This window comes from Heloderma suspectum, chromosome 14 (genome assembly GCF_057233095.1).
Source record: "Heloderma suspectum isolate Gila_16-S chromosome 14, 16-S_ref, whole genome shotgun sequence".
NCBI classification, from domain to species: Eukaryota; Metazoa; Chordata; class Lepidosauria; order Squamata; family Helodermatidae; genus Heloderma; species Heloderma suspectum.
Window position 1 is genome coordinate 23,109,571 of NC_139471.1, and position 18,081 is coordinate 23,127,651.

The 18,081-nt window shown below is 55.1% G+C and overlaps 1 protein-coding gene across 6 annotated transcripts in view; it reads right to left on the reverse strand.

Moving 5' to 3' along the window:
* Positions 1–3,751: 3,751 nt before the first annotated feature.
* Positions 3,752–18,081, reverse strand: part of DAB2IP (DAB2 interacting protein) — a 259,030-nt gene continuing 244,700 nt past the window's right edge. For 5 of the 6 annotated variants that reach the window (XM_084821269.1, XM_084821271.1, XM_084821267.1 and 2 more), the window contains 3 exons: positions 13,873–14,078; positions 11,328–11,415; positions 3,752–8,351 (listed from right to left, as the gene is read on the reverse strand). In XM_084821269.1, coding sequence (XP_084677395.1) covers positions 8,184–8,351; positions 11,328–11,415; positions 13,873–14,078 — 462 coding nt within the window. In that variant the 3' untranslated portion in view covers positions 3,752–8,183. The remainder of the gene's footprint in view (positions 8,352–11,327; positions 11,416–13,872; positions 14,079–18,081) is intronic. The other variant, XM_084821272.1, reaches the window with a different exon arrangement.

Here is an 18,081-nt window from a genome sequence, read left to right on the forward strand (position 1 = left end):
GGATCATACCAAAGGCCCATCTAACCCAGCACCCTCAGATGTGTTGGACTGCAACGCCCATCACCCCCAACCAACTGGGGATGATGGGAGCTGCAGTCCAACGTGTCTGAAGGGCACCAACTCGGAAAGACTGCATTAATAGGTCTTTTCTTCCTCCACGAATTAGTCCAATTCCCCCTTTAAAACCATCCATCTTCTCAGCTGCCCCTCAAGTCGAGCCTGCCGCTGTGGGGAGCGCACGGGCGCAGGCAGGAAGGGGTGGCCGCACGCGGGGAACAAGACGACGAATCCGGAGGGCTCCCACTCCGGGCCGGCACAGAAGCGCGCCGGCGACAGCTTCTCGGGCAAAGGCCGCCCGGGACGAGGCGGCCAGGAGCCCTGTCGCCGGCAGGCCGGCGTTGCGCTCGCGGCGCTGACCCGGTGGGCCGAGCCCAGGTTTCCCGGCGCACGAGCGGGCACCGCGGGAGGCGACGGCGGCGCCGACGGCCAGGGGCGCCCCGCGCGAGCGCTGCGCGGCGCCCCGGGCTCGCTTGTGCCCGTGTCGCCGCCGAGGGGCCCCGAGCGACGCTCCCCCGCCGAGCCAGCGCCGCCGCCCGCGGGCACGGGAGCGCCCCTCGCTGCGCGGCCTGAGGGAGCGCGGCGCGGCGACGCGCCTCCGGCCCTGCGCGCGGGGCGCCGCGCCCAACACCACCGGCGCGCCCGGGCGGCTCTGCAGCCGACCAGCGCGCCCGGGCTCCGGGCTCGCCTCGCTGCCGCCAGGGCCCGGCTCGCGGAGCGGAGGCCGGCCGGGCCGCCCCTGGCGCGCCGCGGCGCCACCCCAGGACGGCGGGCGGGGCCCGGCAGCTCGCCCGCCCTGGAAGCACCCGCCGCCCGCCGAGAGCGGCGCGCCGGGCTCGGCCCTCCGCGGCCCGCCTCGCGCCGCGGCCCCTCCGCGCCTCGCCGGCTGCCCGCGGGCCCGCTCGCCAGCCTTCTGGGCGTCGCGGCCCGGCCCGGCCTCCGCGGCCCACTCCCTGCCTCGGGCTGCGCCGCTTGCCGTGGCCCCTCGGGCCGGCCCAGGCCCTCCCCCCGGCGGCGGGGAAGCGGCCCGCGGTCTGGCCCCGGCGGGGGGCGCGCGCGCCCGCCCCTCCCCCGGCACCTGCGGCGACGTGCGGGGGGCTCGCGGAGGGCCGTCGGGCGGGCCCCGCAGCGGCGAATCCCCCGCCCGCAGGCGGCGAGACCGAGGGCGCCGCCCAGCGCCCCCGCCGGCCGCTCCCGCGGAAATGGGCCTCCCGGAGCAGGCGCCGCCCCGCCCGGGCTTGTGCCCCTTTCGCCGCCGGGGGCTGCCTCCCGCCAGAGCTCGGCCTCGGCTCGTGGGCGGCCCCTCCGCCCAGCGTCTGGGGAGCCTCCCCACGCTGGGGCGCCGCATTCAGCGGGGTCCCCTGGCGCGTTGTGCGGCGCTCAGGGGGCGGGGCGGGGCGGGGCGAGGCGATCCGCTCCGCTCCGCCGGCGCAGCTGATCCGGCGCAAATCTGGGCCCGGCCTCCTGGAAAGAGTGCTGGGAAGGGCAGCGAGCTGGCGAGCTGCCGCGCCTGCGCCCCCGGCTCGGAAAGGCCGCTCCGAGGCGCCCCTGTACTCGTGCAGGAGTTCGAAGGAGAATTTCCGGGCGAGCCAGTTCCCTACTGCGACATCCAGCGAGGACCTTTCCAACCCGGCCTGCCGCTGGCTTGTGAGTGAATAAGTAACCCACTGGGAGAACCTTAAATAAAATAGCTAAATAAATCTTTAATATTTTCTAATTGCAAATGTACATAAATTGCACGGCCACATCATTTTTTTCTCTCAACACCAACTACGTTCTCTGTACATTATTACATAGTTTGTTTTTTGAATGAGACTGAAGGGGATTCAGCCAGCCCTGACGCTCAGCTTCATATCATCATCGTTATTATTATTGTTATTATTTTATTCTTTTTTTAAACATACTTACAGAAAAATTTTTTTTTGCTTGCTTTCCTTTATAAGAGGTTATAAAACAGTATTTTAAACGGCTTTAACAGAAACAAAGATTGGCCTAAGCAGATATACAGTGTGAGATTAAGAGAGAGAGAGAGAGAGAGAGAGGTATATATTTTAAGACACAGTGATGCAAATGAGGGAAGAAAACAAAGCAAATAGGCGGACACGGAGACCTGCACATACTGGGCGCCAAAGCACGAAACAGCCACAACGCGCGTTGACCCGGTACGCAGAAAATTCTCCGTCCAAGGTAAGAATTCTCTGCATCTGCCTTTCTTGCATTTGGTTCAGAAAGTCCACTTCTTCCTGCCCTGTCTCCGCTAGCTTAAGAACAACTAGCCCTTTGGCCCCAAGTTCTCCGCCTTGTGCACTGATTCAGAGACTTTCCAAGGGTCAGGGAGACCGTCCAGGGATTTGAGCACACATCGATGGACTCGTCTATGGCAATCCGAGGGGTAAACTCTGCAGATAAGGGACTGAGGGGGCGACAACAACAGGCACCTCCTGGATTTCCTTCAGCACCCTGTACTTTAGGGTGGGGTTGTTCTCCCCAGTGGGTTAGCTTGGTCTCATTCATAACAGGGAGGGAAATATGTTTTATGGGATCGACTAAGGCTAGCAATCTAGCCACACTTATTTGGCCTGGGGCCAGATCAGTGGCTTTCTCCAGCCAGGTATTGCAACGTTTACACATTGGGCCAGTCCTTTGAACAGAACTTGGACCAGGTGTGGAGCTGGAGCCCAACAAAGTCACTTGCCGCCTGCACAGGAATCCAGCACAGATGCACCACCGTGGGTTTTCCAGATGCTCCAGTTGGAGGTGGGTGGGAGGAGAGGCTCCTGTGCAATCTCTCCTCAGGTTGATGGCTGCCCCTCTGTTGAGATGACTATGGGATGCGCCTACGAGTACGATGCAAGACCCAGAGTTCCAGACCAGGTGGAGACTAGGTTAAAACAAGCTACCGCCTTAAAGGTTAGTGCCCAATTCGTGGGCTCTGTGTTTGTTGCAGAATATTTGGGGTCTCTACCCATCCCATCTGCATTACAGAACTGGCCTGATCCAGATCCGGTCAAGCTTTAAAGTGGCATTTGCGCATGGCTAGTGGTGTGAGAGTAGGGAAGGCAATGCGCAAATGAAAGCAGTGTGCTGCAGACAGGGAGCGCCCACACTCAAGTGTGCATCTGATTTCCACCCATGGGGCCTGATCCAGCAAGCACTACTCACGCTTTCTTGCTGGATCACAGTGGAATTTTTGTACATGATGTGCTTTTCGGCATCCCACTGTACACACCAACAATACGTACATTGACGAAGGGAACATGGGTATGGCTTGTGCACTTTTTGTTCCATGCACAGATGTCGTTGGCACCTCTTCAAACCTTTCACTGACCCTGCTTAGCCTGCCTGGCCTGGCCGTTAAATAGCTCTCTTGTAATCTAGAATCAAAGGCTGTATGGAAACAAGCGCCTCCCCCCACAAGTGCCCTGACTCTGCTCAGGATTTGTTGGATTCCAAAGTCATCCACTGACAACAAAACCCAGAACAGGGCTCAAACCAGCCCTGAAATAGCCCTGTTGAACCTTGGATTTTGGCAGCTCTGAGCCCATTTCCCCCTCAACACCACATAGCAGTAACATTATATCGAAACTCTCAGCCAAAACAGCTGTATCGTTGCACCCGAAATCACTCTGTACAGTTGTTAGGTGGCAAACGGCACATTACAGTCACAAACTCGAGAACATTTTTGTTTGTTTTACAAAAGAGAACCTGTACGAGTTTTATTCATAAAGATCTGTATATTATTATTAGTAGTAGCATTTTAAAAGTCTTATGGATTGTTGGTGTTATATAACAAGTTCTTACGGCAGAAAGCTCAGAATGGGGCAAGGAAGGGTTGCATGAAAGGGGCGGGTTCAGTGGCTCTTCTTCTGCAAGGCTGGCATGAAACCATGCGGAGAGCCGAAATCTGACCGACGGCTGGGCAGCTGTGCCCATCCACGTGAGCCTGCAATTCAGCTTCGAAAATAACAAAACGAGGCGGAGGGAAAAAAAAGAATCAAGACACGCCTGCCAGACTTTTAAAGCCCTAAGAGGTTGGGCAGAACACGGATCTGTTTGCTAAGGGGGCTCCTTAGGCTTTGGATCTGGAGGGGCTGTAAACGGGTGGAAACGACATCTCCGGAGGGTCCACACCAGTTGGCCGCAGGCAATGGAATCTGTTAAGCTGAACTTGGCAAAAGACCAACATCCCCCAGCAAAGCGAAGTATTGCGGCACGGGAAGATCCCAATAGAGCGCTCTGGCCACCCTGGCTCTGTTATGCTGGCACCGACTGAATTTATGGCCACGGGGGTGGCGTGATTTCCATGCGCCAGTGGCGAATGGAAGGGCTGGGCACCGGGGCCACTCAGCAACAGCAGCTCACCCACCACAAATGAACCCACCAAGCCTAGACCAACAGCCGCAGACCACAGGAGCAGAAGCACACTGCCTCCCAAGCGCCTGCAGGGACATTCCTCCGAGAACCCCCCCCTTCCCCGGCATGTCTTAGCAGCAGCCGGGGGCACATATCCGGCGTGTTTATGAAATATCAGCTGCCGTCTGTAAGGCCCTTTGCAGGAGGTGCTGGCGGAGGGAATCCGGCAAGAGCCTGTGTCCTGTGTGTTAAAAATCCTATGCTGGATACCTCGTGGCACCAAGCGGGACTGGAACGCGTTCTGCAGTGCGAACTCGGCCAGGTCGATTAATCTGACACATTCTTCCTTGGCACTGTGTACTTACTCCATCCTACAGATGACCTTGGGGTCTGTTTTGTGTGCGTGTGTGTGGGGAAGGCCTGTATTAGCAAAGGGAACTCTTAATGTTCAGATTCAGTGATGCAATTAATACGCCACCAGTTCCTTTGCCCCATGGAGAGATTTGGGTACAGCAAAGTACTACGATTGTCTGAGGGCTCCAACACATCCCGTCCCGTGTGGGATGGTGGCACATAATGTGGAGCTTCAGGTTCTTTGTTTTAAAATAAAATCTGAAACCGCATCTCCTCGGGTAAAAGAAATGTCCGCTCGCGGGATGGTCCACCTTTTAGGGGGAAGGGATTGCGCTGGTCTACGAGGTGCTGCTGGTCTGTGCTAGGCGCCAGGCAGCTTAAAAAAAAGAATCTGTTTCGGAGCCACGGAGAAGGCAAAGACGTCCTGGTTCTTTCCATTTGTCTCTGTGCGCCAGGACGCAGCTATGTGGACCAGCCGCATCCTCTCAAGGGGCGGAACGGACGGCTCTCCTACACTTTAAACACCCCTGGTCTTGTGATGGCAGACTGACACGACCGTGGGGAAATCACCAGGGACAGGGTTTTTTGTTTTTGCTTTTTCACAAAGACACACAATCAGCCCACAAGCTGGCTGGAGGTTAGTAGCTCAGCACCTTTCACGCTGCTCACCCTGTCGCTGGGGGGTGGGGGATCAGTTAGGAATGGCTAATCCCAGGTTACGGCTGCCCAGCAATTATGACCAGGGGAGAGAGTTTTCGGAGGCCGCCGTCCTCGCCGGTTAGTCCCCTTTGCGGCCTTCGAGGTGGTTAACTTCCCACGCAGCACCCACTCCCAATTAAAAGAGGATAGTTTTCCAGACAGTGGACTGCTTTTGGTTTTTGACTGTTTTTATTCCTATCGCATACTGTGAAAGAAAAGAGATAGGAGTTACCGATCTTCATGCTTCCGTGGGGGACGATTTCGCGCTCTCTCGTCCTCCTCCTCCTTCTCTCTTTTGCAAGACCGTAGAGTGTATCAATTCCCACAACACAACCTTTTCTGCTATCAAACCACCAGAAAGCTAAACTGTATGGGAGAAGTGTTTGTGTGTGTGTGCTTGCACATTGGGGGGGCGGGGGGATGTGGATAATTTGAAGTGCTCCCTGCATCAGGACTGATCTGGGGCGCAGGTCACTTGATGCTGGATGATAATAGATGAGACAGCTTGCAGCATGGGCAAAGGGAAGCAGCCTTAGTTGGCGAATCTCTACAGAAGATTATTGTTGGCGTCATGAACGAGATGGGGACTATGCTGGGATTCCCTTCTTGTCCAGAGAACAGACCGGGGAATTTATAATGTCAGCGTTTATCTACATTCTATTGCACTAGGCCCTGCATTCCTTTGGGACTCTGTGTGTTTGAGTACCTGTATGGTTCATGCGTTTCTAGTTTAGGCCTCAGTCATACAACCAGTGGCGCAGGAAACCGCTTCCCATGGCCTCACAGATCTCTGCAGGGCTGCCCTCTCAGGCACTTCACAGCATCAGGCGCAGGCCAGGCGATGTCCCCACTGAGCCCAGCACTGACCGCTCTGACTGGCTGTGCTTTCCCAGGCAGAGAACGGTCAGTCTGTCACCATCACCTGCTACCTGGCCCTATTAAACTGGCAGTACCGGGGAATCGATCCTGAACCTTCTGCCTGCAAAGCTGGGGGCTGCCCCATAACTCCCCACGGACGTTCGCTGTATTAGCGGAATGAGGAGTGGGAACTTTGTTACTCGTGCCACAACCATTCACCCCGCCTCTTATCATTTCCGCTGGCAAAAGGTCACCGCCCAGCCACTTCCTGTTCTTTAGCCTGATCCAGAATTGGATGCCTCCTGATATTGGGCCAAAAGGCAAACGAACAAAACCCACCTGGTGGGGTTAAGCACCACCTTACCAGGAGGCCTGGGCCAGCACCGCTGTCTCTCATGTGCTCAAGGCTGGCATTAATCGTGATGCTGCTACTGTCTCTATCGTGCAGGCCTACGATGCCTGCTGTCGCTCAGGACAAAAGGGTGGCCCTACCCTTGATTCCACCCCCCACCCCCTCCTTCCCTTTCAATAAGGCGCCCGCGCCTGCTGTCGCCCAGGGGAGAGGGGCGGCCATTTCTCTGGCTGCAAGAGGACATATGGCTGTTCAGCCAGCAGGAGGGATGGGGGTATCCAGCCCGGTGAGCGAATGCTGGCGAATGAGATGGTGTGTTTTGTGGGAGGGATCAGGATATGGCTCGGGGTAGGATCCCTCCCCACCACGTGGCAGGGGAAGCCCCAACACTAACTAGCTTGGCTATTCTCGTGAGCCTAAGAAACTGCCTAAATCTGGGCCAAACCACTGGTCCACCTAACACCCCAGCGCCTGCTCTGACCGGCAGAAGCGCTTTGGGGCCTTAGGCAGAGAGGGGTCTCTGTCGTCATCTGCTACCTGCTCCTTTTAAGTGGAAATGCCGGGGATGGATCCTGGGCCTTTCTGCAGGCACAGCAGGGCCTCTGCCACCGAGCTATGGGCCCTCCTGTTGGACCACTGCAGAAAACATCCAACCTGTCCTTTCTACCCCACTATGATGACTGCACCCTTTCCTTCAGAGGCCCAGAGCCACGGGCACACTCTGATGCATGCGTGGGACTCCTGCATGCATGTGGTGCCCTGTTCAGTTTTACAGAGGGAGCGTGTCCATTGCGAGGAATGGGGTGCCCCTGGAGGTGGGAGGAGAAGGGCGGGCTCCCCTGTACCCATCGCAGTCTGTGCCCTCTTAGGGAACACCTGTTGAAAGCAGGGCAAACGCCAAAGCAGAGATACCAACGTGGACGGCTTGATGAAATCGGCAGGTGGTGGAACCAAGCCAGAGAGAACGCAGCGCAGCAGCGCAGCACAGAAACAGGGCTCCCGCATGACACATCTGTGCCAGCCGCTGAGTGCTGGGGTGGCGGTTCTGCAACCTTTTGCGGAAGTCCCGTTAGCCCATCCCTCCTCCCCCTCCGGGGCTTCTTGAAACAACAAGGCCCTGCTGGCTTCCGTCATGCGTCCTTGGGAGAGCTGGAGTAGGAAAAGGGTAACTTTCTCTCTCTTGTTGCTGTTTAAACACTTTCACCCCCAGTGGCAACTCTCCACTCCACACGGTTGATTTCCTCGGTCTCCCCGTCCCTCGAACACACGGGGCGCCAGTGTTTCCGGTCACGTGTGCCATCTTTGGTGGAGAGCACAGTGGGTGATCTCCCCCCCCCCGAGTCGGGGAGGGCCGGGTGGAGCACCAAGCATCCCAGCAACGTGGCTCACCCCTCCTGCCGCTGCTGTGTGCTCGCTCTCTGGCCAGGCTCTCCTTCCTTCCTTCCTCTCTCTCTCTCTCTCTCTCTCTCTCTCTCTTTCTCTCTCTCTTGCAGCAGCCACTCCCAGCGGGTTAACAATTGCTGCTGTTTCGGAATTCGCCGTTCTCTGTAATCTGCAATTTAGTTGGGTTTGTGGGGGAGATCCCGTTACGGGTCTGCGTGCTGTACCTCTCTTTCAGCTGCGTGAGGGCGCTCATGAGCCTGGCATTGGCTGCGTCCAGGGAGGCAATGCGCTTCTCCTGCAGAGAGGAAGGAAAGGGGCGTGTGGGAAGAAGCTGTGTCCTGCCGAGCCTGACCCCCGGTCCCCCCTGAGCCCAATACTGATTGTACCAAATCAGGGCTGCTGAACCTCAGGCCTGGGGGTGAAATCTGGCCCATCGGGGAACCCAATTTGACCTTCTGGGGCTGGCCACACCCCCTCCTCTGGCTCCACCCCCTTTCCTCCCAGCTTCCAGACTTTGGGGCAGTTTCCCCCCCATTCTAAGCGGTTGAAAGGCCCCTTCCTAAGGCTGCGTTCCTGGCCCCGAGAGCGTCGGCATTTGGGCAATACTGACCCTGCCCTTCTGCCTTTGGCCTCACCCACTACAGGGATGTGCTCGTCCCCAGGCTGAAAGAGGTTCTGCACCCATCCTAAATGAACCTGGCTGGGACTGAACCTGAACAGAGGGGCAGAGCAGCCCTGTGGGATCGAGCCGCAAGGTCCATTTGCCTCAGCACAGCGGCCAGCCAGAGGCCTCCGCACGCCAGGCGCCACAGGAGAAGCCCTCTCCTGCTGCTGTCCCCAGCAAGCACTATGAAAAGTAGACTGCCTCTGAACCCGAAGGTTCCAGGCAGCCACTGTGACTTAACAGCCACCGCAAGGCCTTCTCCTCCTGGTCCAATTCTCTATCAGCGCCATCTGAGCCTGTGCCCATCCAGACCACACGGCCCCCCACTGAGCTATGGGCCCTTGCCAGAGTTTCAAGGGCCATTGGCCACGGAGTCAAATGCTGTGCACTTGAGAGTGTCGGGGCCCAGGCCTGGGACACAAACCTGGCTAAAAGGTGCATGTGTCTATATATGTAAATTTAGAAAGAATGACGAGGATTTATTTAAATTCCACAGATGGCAAAGCCAGCCAATTCACTTCTCATGCAAATCATTTCAGATAAAAGAAACTCCTTGATTTGCGCCCCACCCCAGATCATCCCAAATCAGTAATTCCTCTTCAGTTACAATTAATTTGCAATCTCTCACTCTCCCACCCCTACTTTTCTCTCCCCACTCCCATTCCACTTTCTGTCCTGTAGGAAAATTGCCCCCAACCCATGCAGTGACGCTTCAAATGAAATCTTCCATTGGCATCCATGGACACTCAGGGCTCTCGGTAAACAGATGGAGGCCAGACCCCATGAACCCAGGCCTGGCAATGCCCCTAGGTGGCTGGTCCCTCTAGCCCCACTGAGTTTAGGATACGTTTCCAGATAATATACACATTTTAAGTTGACCGAAACATCTGTCCTGGAGAAATTCAACACAGAGGTGTATCAATGGCTGTCAGCTGGGATTCCTTAGGGATGTCAGATGAATCTGTCGGGGTGTGTGTGTGCTCACTGAGCTTTCATAAGCTCTGCCTCTAGACTTTGGCTCATTTCTCCACGAGCTGGCCCAACTCAGTCTGCATAGACTGAGCTTGTGACTTTCCTGTTTTTTTTATTTACGTAAATAGAAATGTGCACAAATTGGAAGTGCAATTTGCATGGCTTATGCAAATGTTGGCTGTAATTCGTGCAAACTGCAAGTGCAATTTGTGCAAATTATGCAATTTGCAGCCAAAATTTGCATGGATTATACAACTTGCAGCTGAAATTTGCGTGAATTATGCAATGTGCAGCTGAAATATGTATAGATTACGCAAATTGCGCCTCCGCAATTTGTGCACATTTCTATTTATGTAATTTTTTTTAAAAAAACAAAAAGTTCCTGGACTTTGGGAAAAGCTCTGCAGTTTGGCCTGCAAATGCAAACCAAGTCGGGTGTGGAGTCTGTTGAGCCCCCAAAGGGCCGGTTTTCATAGCAATGGACATCCCTATGAGAACTAAGTCTAGAACTCCCACGTTCAGAGGTTGTTTACTTCTTTGCCTGAGAGGTGGGAAACAGATGCTCAGCCCTGGGCTCGCAGGCTTCCCTCATTGACCCTGGAGGGAAGCCGGGAGGACTGCATGGACCACTGATCCCACTCAGCACAGGGGGCTGCCTATATCATGGGTGGGGAACCTCTCTCAGCTGAGGGCCGAATTCCATTTTGGAGGAAGTCTCGGGGGCCACATTCCAGGGTGGGGTGGGGTTGGAGGCAAAGTGGGATGGGCCAAAAATACAAAAAATGCCAGTCTATTTTAGCTTCAAGCTCTGACAGCCAGCAACTCAGCCTTAGGAGAAGTATTTCAGCCTTTTAGAATGGGTGGGAAACAGTACAAATGCCAGGAAACCACCAAACGATTGGTAGTTGGGGGAAAGGGGGCATTGACCCTTGGGGAGCCCCGGGGGGCCAGACTGGTTGGACCTGGGCCTGAGGGTCCCCACCCTGGCCTGCCTTCCGAACCACTTATCAGAGTGACAAGAAATCAACTCCGATTCCTTGCATTGATTTGACAGCCCTAAAAATCCACCGCTTAGAATCCCGCCCCCCCGGCTCTCCTCCATTCTAAGAGAGCTGTGCAGCATGAAGCTCATGTTCAGGGAACTGCACAGGGTGCGGCCGCCTCCGGCCCAGCTGTCCTCTGAGACGGACTCGCCCTGCCACTTCCCTGTCCCCCATCTGTGCAGCGTGCGGCTGAAACCTTTCTCCCCTCGGCCAATCACTTTGCAATGAGCTGATTGAGATCTCCCAGTGACTTGTCTGATTCTTTCGATATTGAATAGTGCCCAGAGACTAATTAACAAACCAGCCAAGCGGTGTCTTTGCCTAGGCCAGCAGCTTCTCTGATTGCCCGCTAATGACGCAGAGCTGCGGAGGAGTGCCATGGCGTTGAAATTAGAAGCTAAGCAAATCCCTGGAGCTGCTCGGATAGCATTCTCTCTCCCTGACCGTTCACCTACCCCTCTGCAGAGCAGACTGCAGCCTTTGGGCTGGACCTGTTTGTCCCGCCTTCGTGGCCTGGCCAGCCGGAGGAGCTTCGCTGGCTAAATTTCTGCTGCTAAATGGCAGGGACAAATCTAAGGAGCTGGCAACCCACCTGTGCGTCTATGATCTTCTGCTTGGAGTCCACAGCGGCCTGCATTTCCGCATGGTCTTTCTTCAGCTCCTCCTCCACTGACATCAGCCTGTCAGTGGGAAACAAGTGACAGTTTTCAGGTGAAGGTTTTTATTATTTTATTTTTGCGGTTTCAAGTTGATTCACAATGGGCCCCCTCCCTCTAGTGAAACTTCTGGCTACAGGCCTGGAAGAAGCACTCAAGGCGAGGTTGGCAAATAATCAATACTAGGAGAAAGTGCTAGAACGGGGCATCGGTGGGGATTCGAAACAGGTCTGTGACAGTAATACCTTGGAGGCAACGCCAGCCCAGGCTGCCTCCTAAGAGAAGTCCATGTTACGAAGGGAAGCAGAAATCCTCCCCACAATCTCTTCCTCACCGCCCCCCTCCTTGGTTGTGTCTAGGAAGTCCAAAGCTGTATCTAGTCCAGGATCCTATTTTGATAGGAGTCCAATCAGATGCCCACAAGCCAGGGCATGAAGGCAATAGCTCCTTGGTAGCTCCCCAAATAACTGGTATTCAGTGGCACCCTGCCTCTGAGACAGGCGATAATCCTCTTTCTTTCCCTCCCCTCTCCCCATCTTCTTAGACTGGAAGCCTGAGGACAGGGGCTGTCTCACTTTACTAGCTATAAGCCACTCTGGGAGACGTTTTGGCTGAGGAGCAAGATATAAATATTTCAAATAAACATTATACAGCCATGATGATTAGTAGCCCTCGGAAGCCTTCTCCTCCAAGAATTTGTCTAATCACCCTTTAAAGCCATAAAAGTTGGTACCACCTTGTGGTAGCGAATTCCATAGTTTAACTCTTCCTTTCTCCCTCCTTTGATCTGTCCTGAATCTCCCACCAATCAGCTTCAGGGGATTCTGGCATTATGAGAGAGGGAGAAAATCTCTCCATCTGCCTTCCCCAGGTCATGCACAATTTTATAAACCTAGTCCCCTCTAGCTGTGTTGATCTACTGGCTGGGGAAGATGGGATTTGTAGTCCAATCAATGTGGAGGGCACCAGGTTGGGGACCGTTGCTCTGTCATGTCTTCCCATCCCTCTTAGTTGTTTCATTCCCATTCCTCTTAGTCCAAGGCTAAACTGGGCCTGTTTAGCCTGGAGAAGAGAAGACTGAGGGGAGATATGGTAGTGCTCTTCAAGTCCTTGAAAGGTTGTCCCAGAGAGGAAGGCCAGGATCTCTTCTGGATCATCCCAGAGTGCAGGACATGGAAGAAAGGGCTCAAGTTTCAGGAAGCCAGATTCTGGCTGAACATCAGGAAAAACTTCCTGACTGTTAGAGCAATACGACAATGGAACCAATTACCCAGGGAGGTGCTGGGCTCTCCCACCCTGGAGGCATTCAAGCCAAGGCTGGACAGCTGCCTGTCAGGGATGCTTTAACTTGGATTCCTGCATTGAGAAGGGGGCTGGACTCGATGGTCTTATAGGTCCCTTCCAACCCTACTATTCTATGATTCTAGTCATCTCATTGCTAATCTAGAAAGCCCCAAACACTTTGGTCTTTAGCAGTACAGAGTGTGCTCCAACTCCCTGATCATTTTGATTGCCCCTTGATTGCCCCTCTCTCCACTCTTTCCAGCTCTGTGATTATCCTTTTTGAAATAGGCCAATCAGATCTGTATCAAATGGAACTAAGTCACTGTCTTGTCCAAGGGCTTCCCTACCACAAGTCAGGTTCAGTGATGGCCACTTGTGGGGCAAGAAAAACCCACGCCATCGCATTACACCATGGGTTTCATCCACATTTAAGCTGGATCAACTGCACTGACGGAAGTGGTCTTCCCTGCCCCTACTTTCCTACAGACCCCTGAAAACGCTACACAGACAGCCAAGAGATACTGCTGAACGGGGTGAGCTGTGGTGTCTGGGGGAGGGGGGATCCCCCCAAATCCAGCAGAGGCACCTTCTGCGAGTGGAGGATGGATCCTGTATTCCATTCCACATGTTTTGCAACAGTGAGGGGGGGAAGAGGAGGTGTGGCGGAGCTGCAGCTGCGCGTCAAGTTTGTTTCCAAGGAGAGTTCGAAGTGCTGGCTTTGACGTTTAAAGCACCTCTGAAGAAAGGCTTGATCCTGCACCAATCTGCCCGGCTGATTAATTGATTAACCCAGATTGATTAACCTAGCCTTCCACAACCTGGCACTCGAGATGTATTGGACTCCAACTCCCATTGTTCCCCATCCAGCATGGCCACACTGGCTCGGAAATGCTGGAAGCTGCATCCCAAGACACCTAGAGGACACCAGGTTGCAGGAAGGCTGAATCCAACATTCCTGTGGTGCTTTGTAAAAATAAACGAAAGCAGGCAGAATACTGGAGGTGGGAGGGGCGAGATCAGAGTCTGAGCCAGAGTCTGAATCACTGTGATGCACATCTGTCAATTCATTGTGAAAGCAAGAGGAAGCTTGCACAATACATCTGCCTTCTTTCTAGGCTTAAGGACTAGAAACTTGGGGTGGCGCTGGTGGCTGTAAACCAAAGTTTGAGATGCAGCATTCTAGGCACAGTCTCCCACCTGCTGATGATGCCTTTCATCTGGATCTCCTTGTCCTCCTGCTGCCGGCGCAGCCGCTCCTCGCTCTCCTCAAGCCTCGCCTGATATTCCAGCATCAGTTTCTGGGTGGTCTCCTCCTGGCACTTGAACCGGGCCTCATATTCCTCCAGCTTCTTGCTGGAGATGCGCAGCTTATCCTGCAGCACCACCACGTCCTGCTGATACTGCTGCAAGGGGGCAAGCACAGGGCAGAGGCGGCCGTCAGTGCCAGTGTTGCCCGCCCCCTGCAGCTCGCCCCGCCCTGCATCGCCCTCGGGTCAGCACCCCATCCTCCTGGGTCGGCCCCTTGGAGCCCTTTCCTCTCCATCCAGCCTTCTCCTCTGAGCTGCTCCGGGAGCAAATACCGCCCACCGGCCGAGGCATGACAAGCCGCATGGAGAATGCCGTTAGCGGGGAGGCTGTGCATGTTGTGGCTGAGACCGACGCTGAAAGCAGAAGCTGGGGAAGCATGTGGGCATGGGGGGCCAGCCAGTCGCACGAAGGAGGCGCCCATGGGGGAGCATTCTGCTTTTGCACATGTATTTATGGGATGTTCTATGGGTGTGTGTGGGGGTGATCCTGCAGCGCATGAGGGTCGTGGAGACTAACTCACGTAAGTGGCATGGAAACGGTGTGTTGAGCTGGATGTTACTGGGGAGAGGAGAGTGACACCGCGCAGCTCTGCGTGTCTTGTAACATCCAGTTGCAGTGCAATTCATGCATACTGGCCCAGAAGCAAGTCCCAGTTCAGTGAGGCTTAGTGCACGCAGGACCGCAGCCTCAGAAACTCACATTTTCAGGGTGGGCTGGGTCGTCCCATCCTTTAAAACAGGGGTGGGAAACATGCCACCCTTGCCCCCCAGCTTGTTTTGTGGCCCCTGCTACCTTCTAAATTGCTGCCAAATTTCAGTGGCGTGGCAGCGGCAAAAAAGCAGTGTTTCTGCTGAGCCTCGTTTGAACGGCAAATCATGCTCTTCCAGGCCTTTGGTGGCAATTCCGTGGTGGCAGTTTCATGTGGTCTCCCTGGACCCTCCAAAGCTGCCCACCCCTGCTTTGAACTGAGGCGGTAGGACCTACCATGGGATTGATTCAAATGCGCTAGATACGCTGCTGTTCTACGGCTGCCCAGATGGATGACAATTAGCTTGTCAGGGCAGCTATGCATAAGCAAAAAGCTTTGTAGATTGGTCTGGGGCTGTGATGCAATGATGCAAAAGCCACCTGGGCAGTTTATATCAGACCCCAAAGGCAGTTCCAACAGTTTTGTCACACCCTGGACCAGGAAACAATTTAGGAATAGAGGGAGAGAGACAACAGCAGAGAAAGGAGATAATGAAGCTGGGAAGCATTTTTAGGGTCAATTTCATCTGCTGGATTTGTGGGTCCCAAATGATTTGGACTGGTTTCTTAGGTGGGAATGGCACATTTATAAATTCTCCTATTTTAATTGTTTAGAAAAATATTTCCTATTTTGGCACAGAATTCTGTTCAGGCAGTTTACTGCAGCTTTTAGCTCAGGGGCGTTGAACCTTTTTCAACCCAAGCGTCAAATTCGATTTTCAAGGAGTTCTCTGGGGCCACCTTATGGTGGTGGGCAGGGCCAAAGGCAACAGGAGCAGGGCTGAAAATACCAGCCTACTGTGGTGTAGAGCTGTTATTGCCAGTAACTCAGCCTTTGGAGAGGCGTTTCAACCTTTTCGGATGGTGGAAAAACTGCACAAAGGCTGGGAAACCATCAAATGATTGGTGGTTGGGGGAAAGGGGGGGGGACCGGGGGGGGGGAACCCTGGAGGGCCAGTTTGGGGTCCCGGGCTGGATTTGACCCCTGGGCTTGAGATTCTCCACCCTCGTTTTAGCTCCTTGTTTTAGCTCCTTTAGCACCCTTGTTTAGCTGTCTTCCCCTCCGGTTCCTGCTGCATTTCAGGTATGTGTGTGTGGATAAAACACTGCAAAAAAAGAAGGAGCAGCAAGCTGGATGAAACTGTGCACATGGTTAGATCATGCAAAAGGATCTCGACGCAGCCCTGTTGAGGCAGCCTCTTTGCAGTGATGCAGCAGTGCAGGCGTGCACTGGGAATAGGGAAAACTGACCAAAGGAGAGGGAAGCCACGGCAAGCTGTGTGCGCCCCAGTTCGGAATTAATTTTAGAGACTCTTCTAACTGAACAGACTTTAAGAGAAGCAGAAGGCAGGGAAGACTGAACCAAGGGAAGAATCAAGGACCTGAAGGGGAGTGGCGACTCTTCCCTGTGACTGGGGAGCGGCATCCCACGCTGGAGAGGCAGTGAGGGTGGCCGGGTGTGGAGAACGAGGCTAAAAACACAGGAGCTGGGCCGAGGGCGTCTGGTGGCAGACACGAACTACACACCCTGAGCTTTAACGGAAGGGGAAAAATGGTTCAGGCATGAGAGGACAGTGGCGGCGGTGGCGGCAGCGGCCTCAGCAGCGGCCAAGTGGCGTTTTCTCCCCCATCGAGCTCATCCACCACTCGGCTCTTGTTACGGCAACACCCAGGGAGCGGGCAGCTTGTGCTAATGCGCAGTTGAATGCCAGCAAGAGAATGCCAGCAGTGTCACAGAAGGCAGGGAAATGAACAGTTCCAGGTAGAGCTGCACTGTGGCTCTCGACCCGGGGCAGGGACAGCCACGGCGGCTTAAGAACAGCTCTTCATCGGGGAACACTGGCCCCTTCTCCGTAGGGTCTGGTGGGGTGGAAACAGCCCATGCCTCTCTTAATCAGGCAGGGGAAAGCAATGCACCGCCCACCTGTCGAGGCTTGCGGAGGGCAGCGAGGCCTGGGCCACCCACAGAAGCAGCTGTGGGGGTGGCGGTGCTGGGCCTGTTTCTGAGCTTGGGCCCGAAGGGGCCCTTTGGCGGTCATGAGCAGTTGGCAGGTGCACACAGAGGGATGCTTAAGGAGGAGCCGGGATGTAGTGCTGGGAAGGGTCCCTGTAAGACCACCCATCATAAGACCTCTGCTGGATTGGACTGCACCCCTGTGTTTTGGTCTACAACTCCCAGCACCCTACAACTGCTAGGTGAGTTTGATGGGAGTTCCTTTATTTTTAATTTTATTATTCCATTTATATCCCACCGTTTTTTTTCCTCTTGCAAGGAAGCCAATGTGGCTCACATGGTTCTCTTCACCTGCGTTTCATCCTCACAACAGCCCTGCGAGTTAGGTTGGGCTGAGAGTCAAGGACTAGCCCAAAGTCACTCAGTGAGCTTCAAGGCTGAGTGGGGACTAAAACTCGTGTCTGCCGAGTTCCAATCCAACACTCTAACCATTGCACCACACGACACCACACCACACCGGGAGGTGAAGTCCAAAACATGGGGGGGGGGCTCCAGGTTGGGGAGGGCTGGTCCTGTCTGTCAATCTGCTTGCCATGGTGCTCAACCCGAGGCCTGTGCGCTTCAGAGGTAAACTGCTCCTGAACCTGGAGGTTCTATTTTTCAAGGTCAATCTTCCATGCATTTGTTGGTGGCAAAAAGAGCAGCAAACAGCAGGGTTGGCGGATGGTGTGGAGTGGGCGGGAGCCTTGCCTCTGCAAACCAGGGCACTGTCTGCAAACGCCCGCTAGCTAGCAGGCAAAGATGGGGCCTAGTGCCCCACAGACTGTCCTCTGAGCTGCTGGCTTTGTGCACAGGCCCTGTGCTGAGCGGTGTGTTTCTAAGCGGACAGCTTGAGGTGGCCTCTCCCCTGGAAGGGCGAGAGGGGTGCACAAGCGGATGGTGAAGGTGCGCCCAGGGGGCCCGGTGCAAAGAGTTCCCGGGCCGGTGCGTGGGCTTTTTTCTTTTAAGGCCTGTACGGAACAGGACATTCCGCAGCTTCCAGACGGGCATCTCCGGCTGGCGTTCCGCCTTCTGCGCAACAGTGAAAGGCGCCATGCTTCCGGGGGGAGGCAAGCCTCTTCTCCCTCGTGGCTTTTGAGGGCCCCCACCAACAGAGCTAGCAGAAGGACCTGCAGAGTGGTGGGTCGTCCACCCCTCCAGCCCAGTCGGCTTGGATGGGCAGCGGGTCTCAGACGGAGCTCCCTTCTTCTGGGCCGGCTACCAAAGTGGCTTTCTAACTGGAGCTGCGGGGAGCTGAAGCCGGGACTACCTGGGGCGCAAAGCGGGGACCCTTTCTCCGAGCGGCAGCCTGCTTGCTGGGTTCAGGGCCCAATTCTCCCTTGGGATGCTGGGGCTTT